The 13,534-nt window shown below is 40.9% G+C and overlaps 1 protein-coding gene across 1 annotated transcript; it reads left to right on the top strand.

Moving 5' to 3' along the window:
* Positions 1 to 1,894: 1,894 nt before the first annotated feature.
* LOC120058132 (endothelin receptor type B-like) lies at positions 1,895 to 5,586 on the top strand. The gene is made up of 7 exons (XM_039006604.1): positions 1,895 to 2,281; positions 2,399 to 2,511; positions 2,861 to 3,065; positions 3,265 to 3,405; positions 4,639 to 4,772; positions 4,854 to 4,962; positions 5,452 to 5,586. Exons 1-7 carry the CDS (start codon positions 1,895 to 1,897, stop codon positions 5,584 to 5,586), a joined length of 1,224 nt encoding a protein of 407 aa, XP_038862532.1.
* The last annotated feature ends 7,948 nt before the right edge of the window (positions 5,587 to 13,534 follow it).

Raw genomic sequence — 13,534 nt, 5'->3', positions numbered from 1 at the left:
GGCACCCCACTCACAGTGACAGGGTTTTATGGGGTAAGTGGCACCCACATGAAAATAAATAGCCCCTGTTCAATGACAAATACTAGTGAAATCATGTATAAACTTTCGAGGCATCAATTGAATGACGTGTTATTGTTTTTCCTATGTCATGATGTCAATGAGATATATGGATTTTTGATAAAATACAAGGCAACAACTTCGTGTGCATTTTATTATTACATCATATGAAATGTAGAACTCAGTGATGCCCTTTAGGTCTAAGCATAGACATCCTGTTAAATTATTAGAGGGGCTATGTCATAAACCCTAAAAGTTCCAGAATGGGGTGAAAATGTCAGTAGAGGCATAATCCCGATTTTACTTATGCAGGAAAATGAAAGTAAGGCGTGTGATATTCAGAAATTGTGTAATAGCATTATTGTCAACTCAAAATATTGTCATATATTTATAAATGCCAATTTTCTGAATATATAGCCTCTAAAATATATGTAAAAAGACCATAAATGTCAAAAATGTTGTAGTGTGGCTGTGGATTGACTGCATTATTTGAATGGAATGTTGGCAGTTAATTTGAACAATTAATGGAATCATCCGTCTAAAACAGGCTGGCTAGCTAGATAAAAGACAGTGCAGATAAATTCTCCTAATAAATTATTTTACACAATGTCTTATCACAGCACTGGCAAACCATGGTTGGCAACTCCCTGAACGTAATGGCCGACTTTTATCCTATCATAAGAAGGTTCAGGTCCATATTATGTCTAGTATTCAAATTCATAATTATATAAGTCCCTATCCTCTCAAGATAGAGACTTGTTTCAATGTCAAAGATCATAATAGGATTCACATTTGTCACAAATATAACTACTGGGTCAGTGTGTCCCTAAAAGTCCTTTTAATCATTGCTGTTTTTTGTATTTGTGTCACGATCGTCTTCTTGAGACAGATTGGACCAAGGCGCAGCGTGTGCAAAATACATCTTCTTTTATTGAGAAGAGAGAGAAAACACAAAAACGAACACTATAATACAAACTAACAAAACAACAAACGACCGTGAAGCTAAATAACGTAAGTGCACAGACAAGCAACAAACGTTCAACATAGACAACTACCCACAAAAGCCTACTGCCTATGGCTGCCTTAAATATGGCTCCCAATCAGAGACAATGAATGACAGCTGTCTCTGATTGAGACCCAATCTAGGCAGCCATAGACATAACTAGACAACCTCACTCTTCTCTACCCCATACACATACAACACCCCTAGACTAGACAAAACACACAAAGACAACCCACCCCAACTCACGCCCTGACCAACTAAATAAATAACAGAAAAAGGAACAATAGGTCAGGAACGTGACAATTTGTATGTACAATGGTAAGACAACCATTGGATTTAGAACAGAGCTGTAACTTGTATAGAGTCATCTGCTGAGTACAAGACTTCAGTGAAGCCCTGTCATCCAGAATGATGCACCAAGAGCAGTAATGTGGTGACAGATTGATGACTAACCATGCCAATAAAATCTCGGTCTATAAAAACCTTAATCTGCCTTAGCTAAGCCACAGACTGCATGTGTAGACTACAATTGCCACTGCATTGTGGAGGAAAAATTTGATGCTGGATCGATTGGCGTGTACAGTAGGTAATCTGACATTTTTTCAATGTTATCTATAATTTCACAGACAATCATCAATGCTTCTTGTTGTAATCAATAGACTTTACACCACATTGATTCATTTTTTGGTATCACTCCAGGCTGTAATGTGTCCAGTAATGATTTCCATTCTCATTTGCAGACTACTTCCCGGGGATAAATTGCAGGGCCTTTTGAGGAAATCATCTACGATGGAAATTGTAACTCTTGTTCTGTCTCTGCTGCTTACCAATGGAATGGTTTTAATCAGTGCAGCGACCAATGATCAGAATCCACAAGCAGCTCCTACTATTGAACTCTTTGCAACTGCCTCTTTGGATGCTGTAGAGCTTACAGAGGACCACAAATCCAATGGTTCTGTTCCCTTGTTCAAAACAGCAGGACGAAACACCCGACCCCATCCCATGTGCTTAGTGTCGACTGGAATCAGAGACACTTTCAAATACATCAGTACTGTGGTGTCTGTTCTTGTATTCATCGTTGGACTAGTTGGAAATTCAACACTCTTGAGAATCATATATGAAAACAAATGTATGAGAAGTGGACCTAACATTCTCATTGCCAACCTTGCTTTGGGAGACCTGCTGCATATCGTGATAGATATTCCAGTCAATGCTTACAGGGTGAGTTATTAGCAGTGTGGGGTGCAGTGATCTGTCTATCCTGATCTATCAAATCGGGTTTTGTATTATTGAGTACACATTGATTTGTAATATAATATTGACATTTTGTTGTTGCAGCTCATGGCTCAGGACTGGCCGTTTGGTTTGGCGCTCTGTAAACTTATCCCTTTCATCCAGAAAACCTCTGTTGGAATCACAGTGTTGAGTTTATGTGCCTTGAGCATTGACAGGTGAGAGGTATGACAGGTGAGAGATATGACAGGTGAGAGGTATGACAGGTGAGAGATATGACAGGTGAGAGGTATGACAGGTGAGAGGATTACACCTTCAGTTCACATTTCTGTTTCAAGATAGTTGGACATGACTGTATTACTCAGATTTTACAAGGCAAAACCAGAGAATAGAATACAAAAGGTTATAAGAAGAGTAACATGGTTAGAGTTGGCTGATGTCTACATTTCAACAAATATATTTATTTGAAGTAGGCCCTGAAATTCCCTTTCATTGTAATGTGATTTTTGTTTTATTGTTATGAACAAAACGCTCCCTAGCCACATAATTTCCTTGTTAATTTTCTAGGTATCAAGCTGTTGCATCCTGGAATCGAATCAAAGGCATTGGGGTTTCAACCTGGACAGTAGTGGAAATAACTTTGATATGGGTGATATCAACATTCCTGGCTGTGCCTGAAGTTGTCGGCTTTGATATCATAACGATGGAGTATAAAGGACAGCATCTGACAGTATGTCTGCTTCACCCCATACAGACCAATCAGTTCATGCAGGTAATGTCAGTCCTGAGAACATGCAGTAATATGGAAAAATAAAAGGTCAATAATGTGTTTTAATTTGGTTTTCTTTAGATAATAAATGAAAATGACAGATTGATTATATAATGCAGCTAGTGAGGTGTGCTTATCATCACATTCCAGTAGGTAGATAAAACCGAAAACCACAATACTAAACACTATATTTTTCCATAAGTTTTATAAATCAGCAAAAGACTGGTGGCTCTTCGGTTTCTACTTCTGCACGCCGCTGGCTTGCACGGCTGTCTTCTACACCCTGATGGCCCGGGAAATGTTGAGGAAGAATGAGAATACCCTGGGGAACTACACCGTACAGGTGATTACAGCTCTGGTACTAGAGAGGTATTAGATGTACAGCCTTTTGCTCCAGACCAGTAGTAAAACACACTGGTTCAACTAATCATGGTCCAGACCAGCAATAAAACAGCTGGTTCAACTAATCATGGTCCAGACCAGCAGTAAAACAGCTGATTCAACTAATCATGGTCCAGACCAGCAGTAAAACAGCTGATTCAACTAATCATGGTCCAGACCAGCAGTAAAACACGCTGATTCAACTAATCATGGTCCAGACCAGCAGTAACACAGCTGGTTCAACTAAACATGGTCCAGACCAGCAGTAAAACACACTGGTTCAACTAATCATGGTCCAGACCAGCAGTAAAACAGCTGATTCAACTAATCATGGTCCAGACCAGCAGTAAAACACGCTGATTCAACTAATCATGGTCCAGACCAGCAGTAAAACAGCTGATTCAACTAATCATGGTCCAGACCAGCAGTAAAACACGCTGGTTCAACTAATCATGGTCCAGACCAGCAGTAACACAGCTGGTTCAACTAAACATGGTCCAGACCAGCAGTAAAACACACTGGTTCAACTAATCATGGTCCAGACCAGCAGTAAAACACGCTGATTCAACTAATCATGGTCCAGACCAGCAGTAAAACAGCTGATTCAACTAATCATGGTCCAGACCAGCAGTAAAACAGCTGATTCAACTAATCATGGTCCAGACCAGCAGTAAAACACGCTGGTTCAACTAATCATGGTCCAGACCAGCAGTAAAACAGCTGATTCAACTAATCATGGTCCAGACCAGCAGTAAAACACACTGGTTCAACTAATCATGGTCCAGACCAGCAGTAAAACAGCTGATTCAACTAATCATGGTCCAGACCAGCAGTAAAACAGCTGATTCAACTAATCATGGTCCAGACCAGCAGTAAAACAGCTGATTCAACTAATCATGGTCCAGACCAGCAGTAAAACACGCTGATTCAACTAATCATGGTCCAGACCAGCAGTAACACAGCTGATTCAACTAATCATGCTCCAGCCCGAAGACGATGATATGTTGATTATTTTTAACAAATGTGTTAGTGCTGGGGTGGAATAAAAGCCTGCACATCCCAGTATCTTTCCTGGACCGGACATGGAGGCCCATGGTGCAGTATAGACATTGTAATGCTAGCTCTGTAATGTCGTTATTTTTTTATGATGTCATTAAAATGTCTAAGATAAATCTCCTTATCTGTTTTCACCCAGAGACGAGAAGTGGCCAAGACGGTGTTTTGCTTAGTGTTTGTGTTTGCTCTCTGTTGGTTACCACTGTACCTGAGCAGAATCTTAAAACTCACCATTTATGACGAGAAGGATTCTAAAAGGTGTCAGCTACTGAGGTAAGAAAGGATACATTAAACTGTCACTGCTGTTTTCAATTGTGGTATGTGTTACTGACCTGATCCTCTCATCCTTTTCAGTGTTTTTCTTGTCCTGGACTATATTGGCATTAATATGGCATCGCTGAACTCCTGCATCAACCCCATCGCTCTGTACATGGTCAGCAAACGATTCAAAACATGTTTCAAGGTAAGATTTAATATAATCTTCCTCGTTGTTTGTTATATCAGTTCTTACACACACGAGACCGAGGTAGGTAAAGGATGAAGTCTGACGAAGTCATTTCTGACTCGTTGACTTTTAACAGTTAACCTTGTGAGGGCAATGACTTGAGGTGGGTAAAGAACGCAGTCCTTTGAAAACAGTGACCAGAGCTGAACTAGACACCAGACAGGTCATAGCTGAATCAGCAACACTCATAGCTAAGGTTTAATCTAAGGGCATTCACAGTGCTGCTAGTTTGCATATTAATCTAAGAGCATTTACAGTGCTACAATGCAAAGTAAAACGTGGATATCTGAGCATATTGATAGTAATCTTGACAGCCCAGAACCAACATCTCTGGCCAACTATGTTAAACATATTCATTGATCGTTTTGTGTTTTTGACTGTATTTGAAAATGATGTATTGTCCTTTGGACTTCTCTAACTCATTGTCTTTTTTGTCTGTCCCTTTAGAAACGCCTATGTGGTTGGTGCATACATCCTGAAGTATTGATGCTTGAAGAGGTGCCGTCTATCTTGAAGTCAAAGAAGCAGGACCAGGCCTCTAAGCAAAGCAACATTAGAGCTAATAAGCCCACCTCCACTTGAGTAAGAGGACACTTGACTGTTTAAACAATATATTACTATGACATATGCACAGATTTAAAAAAATAATAATAATAAATGCTCAGTTTTAGTGTGTCTATGGATGTTTCCCTGTAATAATTTCAAAGATTGCTTATTTAATGTTATGCATTTTTAATTAATGTAATTTCAGTGTGAGGGTCTATACATGACCTATAGTCTTAGGCTCTGCCTCAATGTCTTTATTGGTTCTGTAGCCTCTGACTCAATAGACAATGTAATGTACCGTCATTAATGGTATAGAGTTGCTTAGTAACAAATCCTGTGGCATTGTCTGTTGTGAGCTTGTTATCAGTAGAACATCTGCTTATGATATGACACACTCAGACAAAGAGAGTCAGACAGTTCTGACTCTGTTCCCTCGGGCCTTGAATCACTCCCAACTACGTACGTCATGTTTCACCTATATCATACACACTGTAAGTTTATATGCCCTGGCCCGTAACATGTTTACCTGGAAAACTTTGCCTCAAGGCACTTAGTCTTGACACATATCCAGCATTACACGCTCTTACCACCTGTAAAGAGATTACCCAATTACATAGAAATACTGCTTGTTTTTTTTAAAGAAATTTAATGAGAATTTAAAAAAAGCTTATAACCAAATTAGTTCTCCTATTCAATATCAAAACTGTGTCAGAGAGGGCATGACAAATTATTAGGACACAAATGTATATTTCCGTCTCTCTGAGAGAAAGCCGTCCCCTCACATGTTGCTCCTTTAGTTCCTAAACCTATCGCATCGGAGACACCAGTGGATTCTGCCTTCACTGCTGAATGACTGATTGATGGTGGCCTATTTGTAACGCATTGTTAGATGTGTAATGAATGGAGACACTTTATAAAAGACCTGCGAGTGGAAAATAAGGAAACGGAGATGACAGAATGGGGTCAGAAGGAGGGGTGAGGGAAGAGTTGAGCACCTGATGGGTCCTGTCACAGGACAAGGCAAGCACAGATAGGAAGTATTTCTTCCATCCAATATCTTATCAATCTAGTGAACTATTTTAGGTAGGAATTATATTCCACCCCGTAGCGTAGAGAGGGAAGCCTTCTAGAGAGGGAAGCCTTTTAGAGAGGGAAGCTGACTTTCAACCTGTTATGAAAATATAGTAATTCGTTGTCAGGGCCAGATCATTTTAATGGAATATAATAATGTACGATAGTTTCTGTACTGTAACTCTACCTGACTGTATGTACAGTGTGGGAATTATTTATAAGGATGTCAATTAATTGCATTTTCCTTTATGTTTTTTGGAGATATGATGATTTATACCCAGACATATTAAACAGCATCCATGAATCAAATAACGGATAACAAATTTGATTTATGTAAGATATTGCTAGAAGTCACTCTTATGGTCCCATACAGTTTCTTGTTTTTTGTTCTTTAGATCTTTTAATGAATGTAAACGTCAAACACATTCCTATTTATACATTACGTGTGGTTGTTATCACTTTGTTTCCTTCTTCATGAGTGTCAGAACACAACATAGTTTCATCCTTTGTCTCTCGTCTCTGCCCATTTTCCACATATCCACCACTGACAGACTGAACTGAATCAATCTCGACACAGGGACTTACAAAATCCCTGTTGAAATAGAAAACAGATCAATTCTCACCAAACATCAGTATGAAACTCTTATTCATAATCTCCTAAATGATATCATCATTATGCAATTACAGGCTCATTTGAACATCCTATTCAATCTGTGCATTACATTCATGGTTAACATATTGTGTGTTCCTAGTAGTGAATAAAGGGAAGAGGGGGTGGGGGGGAGCGTACCTTCCAACCCACACTGCTTTGATATCTGCTGTGTTAGACTCCTGCACTTCATCTTCTGTTGTCACGTTGGAGCTGCTGTAGCGCTTTGCCAGCCTGGCACACATGGTGATGCGGGTGCCCAGACACCGGAGTCATGGAAAACTCCTTTTCAACAGAACCAATGAATGTTGTTTTGATCTCAGAGACGATCTGGAATAGCAACTGATCTGATTTGAATATCACACACAACATCTAAAATAACCGGCTATATGTGGACATCTAACATAACCGGCTATACTTGGACTTCTAAAATAACCGGCTATACTTGGGCATCTAAAATAACCGGCTATACTTGGGCATCTGAAATAACCGGTTATACTTAGACATCTAAAATAACCGGCTATACTTAGACATCTAAAATAACCGGCTATACTTAGACATCTAAAATACCCGGCTATACTTAGACATCTAAAATAACCAGTTATACTTAGACATCTAAAATAACCGGTTATACTTGGACATCTAAAATAACCGGCTATACTTAGACATCTAAAATAACCGGTTATACTTGGACATCTAAAATAACCGGTTATACTCGGACATCTAAAATAACCGGTTATACTTGGACATCTAAAATAACCGGTTATACTCGGACATCTAAAATAACCGGTTATACTTGGACAATGCACGGTGTGAAAGGGTTTTTCTTTCTATAAATGTTTTATAATCATCTAGGGGTTATTTTGAAAATAAATTGGTTAACTTTGTATTTTGTATCAGATTCCCACTTTTCTCTCATATTCTCTTGTTGTCAATTATTGTTGGACCTTGTCCTGTCACAGTAAAATGGTGTGGTCCTGTCCTGTTTCCCTGCAGTGTGTTGCCATGACTGGCAGATGACATTGAGACACATCATGGTCTTTCGTCCTCAGAGACGGTGACGTCAGTGTCAACTTCTGAGAGAGACAGAGAGAGCAGTTGTCTCAGACCTTCCCTAAGTAATATCTGTGCACACAAGACCCAGATATGGTTTCCCAGGGTGGCGCCGAGACTCCCCAGACTGTGGATTTAATTAACAGTGTGAAATTAATTAATCAGTTGGGTGGCAGGTAAAGGGGACATCTCCCTGGAACTGCTTTCACAACCCAGACAAGCATTCTATGTGTGCTGACAGCTATTCATTTGCAGCATGTTTTATAATAGTGCTTGATTATATATAGAGATGCTGTGGAAAGCAGTGGAGATTAAAAGCATCAAAATAACAGCTCCCCCCCCCCAAAAAAATCAAAGTATGAACCTGTGTTTGATCTGTTCTATAAATTAATTACAAATTTCACTTCTGTATAATAATTTGGTGCAAATTAGATGGAAATGAGATAAAATATTCATTTTGTTATCTAGGGAATCTGCCTGGAGGGGTTTTAGTCTTCAGTCTGGCTCAAAATGCTGTCCATATGGTAATTATGTACAGTAGTGTTGCAGGAGTATTGGTCTGATGCCTACTGGCAGGCAGAGAGGAGTCTGTCTGTGACAAACTGCTGCTAGGACCTGATGTGAGTGGAAGGCGATAATGAGGCTGTTGTAAGACTTAAGTATAGCACCTGCCCCAGGGGTGGCATATCTAAGCACTCAGCCTCTCATTGTTGCACGTGCTGCAGAGGATTAAAAACACATTCACTTTCTTCTTCATAAACTTTGTCAGTACTCCCAGCAACGCTTTGGACAACTTGCGCTTTCATGTCGTAAAGCCTCTTGATATTTGTGTGGAGGAACTTCCTTCTAGCTTCACAGTTTGACATGTGAAGTCTTGATTTGTACCTTGAGATATCTATTGCTCTGCTAAAGTGCATTTAGAACATGAGTACAAAACCAGGGGAAACGTTTCTGCAAACACATTGGGAAAGCTTGAGAAACAACACCATTGTATAATATACACTGAGTGTACAGAACATTAGACTGGCAAAGACTGACCATGGCAGACTGACCAGGTGAATCCAGGAGAAAGCTATGATCCGTTATTGATGTCACTTGTTAAAGCCACTTCAACTAGTGTAAATGAAGGGGGTGAGACAGGTTAAAGAAGGATTTTTAAGCCCTGAGACAATTGAGACATGGATTGTGTATGTGTGCCATTCAGAGGTTGAATGGACAAGACAAAATATTTATTAAGTGTCTTTGAACAGGGTATGGTAGTAGATGCCAGGCGCACTGGTTTGTGTCAAGAACTGCAACGCTGCAGGATTTTTCACATTCAACAGTTTCCCGTGTGTATCAAGAATGGCCGACCACCCAAGGGACATCCAGCCAACTTGACACAGCTGCGGGAAGAATTGGGTGGGGGGGGGTGTTCCTAATGTTTTTTTACTAACAAGGTACAAGTCCAGTAGGGGGACAGGAAGCAGGAAGTGTCCTTCCTTAGGGGTGGTAAACCTTTCTCAAATCAAGTCTATACAATCCCTCTGTCACACCCTGATCTGCTTCACCTGTCTTGTGATTGTCTCCACCCCCTCCAGGTGTCACCCGTCTTCCCCATTATCCCCTGTGTATTTACACCTGTGTTCTCTGTTTTGTCTGTTGCCAGTTTGTTTCGTTTCGTCAAGCCTACCAGTGGTTTTCCCTCTGTTCATGTCTCTTGATTGTTCCTGTTCTCTAGTTTTCCCGGTTTTGACCTTTTCTACCTGCCCTGATCCTGAGCCTGCCTGCCGTCCTATACCTTTGCCCCACGTATCTGGATTACTGACCTCTGCCTACACTGACCCTGAGCCTGCCTGTCGTCCGGTACCTTTGCCCCACGTATCTGGATTACTGACCTCTGCCTACACTGACCCTGAGCCTGCCTGTCGTCCGGTACCTTTGCCACACGTATCTAGATTACTGACCTCTGCCTACACTGACCCTGAGCCTGCCTGTCATCCGGTACCTTTGCCCCACCTGTCTGGATTATTGACCCCTGCCTGTCCTTTACCTGTCTTTTGCCTGCCCCTGTTGGATGAATAAACTGTGGTTAATTCAACGTTGTCTGCATCTGGGTCTTACCTCAAACGTGATACCCTCACTCTCTGTATAATAAAGAAAACACACCTCTATCATTGTGGCTTTCTCTGTAATCAGACGTAATACGGAAACTCTCACCAGACTTAACATCTCTCTTGTTGTCCCCCACAAAACAACAATCATCCAGTCCTCTATAATGGTCTGTTTACACCTACACTCCACCTACACACAGGTTTAGACATTTAAGTAAAACAAGGACACTATAGATTCAACCTCATTCAATAAACAGAGAGGTTGTTTATTACCTATGCATAGTCACTTTACCCCTACCTACATGTACATATTAACTCAATTACCTTGACTAACCTGTACCTCCACACATTAACTCAATTACCTTGACTAACCTGTACCTCTACACATTAACTCAATTACCTTGACTAACCTGTACCTCCACACATTAACTCAATTACCTTGACTAACCTGTACCTCCACACATTAACTCAATTACCTTGACTAACCTGTACCTCCACACATTAACTCGGTACTGATATAGCCTCAATTATTTATTTATTTACTTCAGATTATTTATTAAATATTTTCTTAACTCTATTTCTTGAACTGCATTGTTGGTTAAAGGCTTGTAAGTAAGCATTTTACGGTAAGGTCTACTACACCTGTTGTATTCGGCGCATGTGACAAAAACAATTTGTTTTGATTAGATTAGACAGAGAGAGGCTGGCACCCAGGAGCATGGCAACATTTCATTAAATTGTGCTTTTTTTTGTTGGATGCAAGCAGATCTTGATAAGAAATATACAGTTTGAACGGACTGGAATTAACAAGGCAAGACTTCTCGTACAGAACCAGCAGGCATTTAATTAATGGGCATTTGGGGCTTGCATGCTAAAACAGTGAGAGGGAAGGCTGCCACGACAGCCTAATGCAGGAAAACTTCAGAGAGACCTGCAAACAGCAGGGAGAGTCAGATCACTAGGCAGAGCTGCTAGTGGTCACTCAACCATGGGATTAAAAAGCTTTTAATCCATGTACCAAAACCAGGCTCATTCTCACCATACCAGAGAAAATAAAAGTAACGTCTAGATGCTGATGTTGCCATGGCAAAAAAAATCAAGTCGTGTTAGGGCTCTTTTCTGAAAATGCCACTAACAATGAAAGCATTTCAGTGCTCTCTTGTGGGTAAACATAATGAGCAGATGTAAAAGGTTTTCTGTGTACTGGGTTAGGTGCAAAACGGACTGTCACTACCGTTTATTCTGTTCACGTCTGGATGTAATGGCAAACATGCAATCAAATGCAGTGAATGCCTGCCAGAGTGGCTCGGCTACTAATGTGTTAGATGCAACAACAACCCATTGGGCACAGACATCAGTTCAACGTCTATTCCACGTTGGTTCAATGTAATTTCATCGAAATTACGTGGAAAAAACGTTGATTCAACCAGTGTCCCGGGGAAGGAAGCCATGTCCAATAGAAAAGCCAATATATTCACTGCAAATTCCCCGAAAGTGGAGAAGCTTGATTATTCAGACCACATGTATCAAATAAAATTGTTACTAGGCTAAAGTGTCTACATTGTACTACATTGAGGTATATAGGTGCCTGTGAATACCTGTGAATGAAAAAAAAGCCTGTCTTTGTTTCAATGGGCGATAATCAAAGTGCAGGTGGATGCAAGAAAAGGCTGGCTGTCAGGGTCGTCGTAATGAATGGACCAAGGCGCAGCGTGCGTAGAGTTCCACATCATTTTAATAAACCCGAAACACCCTAAACAAAACAAATAAAGCACGAGAACAAACGAAACGTGAAGCTGCTGTTGTGCACTCAGGCAACTAAATGTAGACAAGATCCCACGAATAACCATGGGGAAATGGCTACCTAAATAGGATCCCCAATCAGAGACAACGATAAACAGCTGCCTCTGATAGGGAACCATATCAGGCCAACCATAAAAATACAAAACACCTAGATGACCCACCCAAGTCACTATCACACCCCAACCAACACAGAGAATAAACAGCTTACTATGGTCAGGGCGTGACACTGGCACCCTCCGTCCCTGGGCTACGGTGGACTCTGTGTCTATGGTTTCCATTAACATGGGAGGGGAGGTTTGCTGTCTGGCTGCTGGGCACAGTGGGTCAGTGTTCAGAAAGGCCTGTTTGTTCCCTGGCCTGAAGGGCTCCCTGGGTAAGCATGGCTCCAGAGGGGAGACAACAACAAGAAAAGGCCCCACTGTCTCAAACTGGGGCTGCTGCTCCTGCAACACATTCATCTCTTTCTCCTCTACAGCGGCACATTTCTCTTCTAAAGGGGGTGAAAGAAAACTCATTTCTTAGAACGCGGCCCGGGGATACCATAACTTCTGTTGTTCTGGGCAATGGATTTCTCTCAGTATAAATGCTTTTTTTTCTTTTCTTGTGGTAGTATTTCCTGTCTTCTTCTCTGGCTGTCTATGGAGTCCGAATGTTTTCCCTAGTGTCTTTTCATTAACAATGATATATCCACTGTTCCTAGGCCGTCATTGAAAATAAGAATTTGTTCTTAACTGACTTGCCTAGTTAAATAAAAAAGAAATGACTTAGGTTCCATGTAGAGTAGGTCTGACACGTATTTTACTAAAGTTCATATCATTCAGACATCCAATAGAGTCAAAATGATCAATTCATTATTTTCTGGTAACCTCATATTCATACACACTTTTCTGACTGTGATTTCCAAGAGATGAAATAGCCGAGGCTAATCTTGCTCCTTGGTGCTGTCGGGTCAGAGATTCAATACGGTTCTGCAATCTGCAGTACAAGTATAGCTCTATTATTGAGGGGACTTTAAAATGGGAGCTGTCTGACACACGGCGGGTTGATTTAGTTTAATGACCTTGGCAGTGACAGCACAGTGATGGAAATTGGACTCCCTCTGCAAATTTACATCACTTCAGGGTACTTGGGCCCTCTCTTTAGAGGTTGCACTCCAGAACACGAGCCATCAGGAGGTCCTGGATATGTCATGCATGTCACCTTCCTTTAAGTGCATCTGCAGACGTGGGAGGGGGATTAATATTGTATAGCCTACGGAGGCACAGTGGCACTGCAGATGTGATAAGCACCACGGCCCCCCCCCCCCCCCTGAAAA

Source organism: Salvelinus namaycush, chromosome 13 (genome assembly GCF_016432855.1).
Source record: "Salvelinus namaycush isolate Seneca chromosome 13, SaNama_1.0, whole genome shotgun sequence".
NCBI lineage: Eukaryota > Metazoa > Chordata > Actinopteri > Salmoniformes > Salmonidae > Salvelinus > Salvelinus namaycush.
The sequence above is the reverse complement of the archived record's forward strand: the minus strand, read 5'-3'. Positions and strand labels throughout refer to the sequence as shown.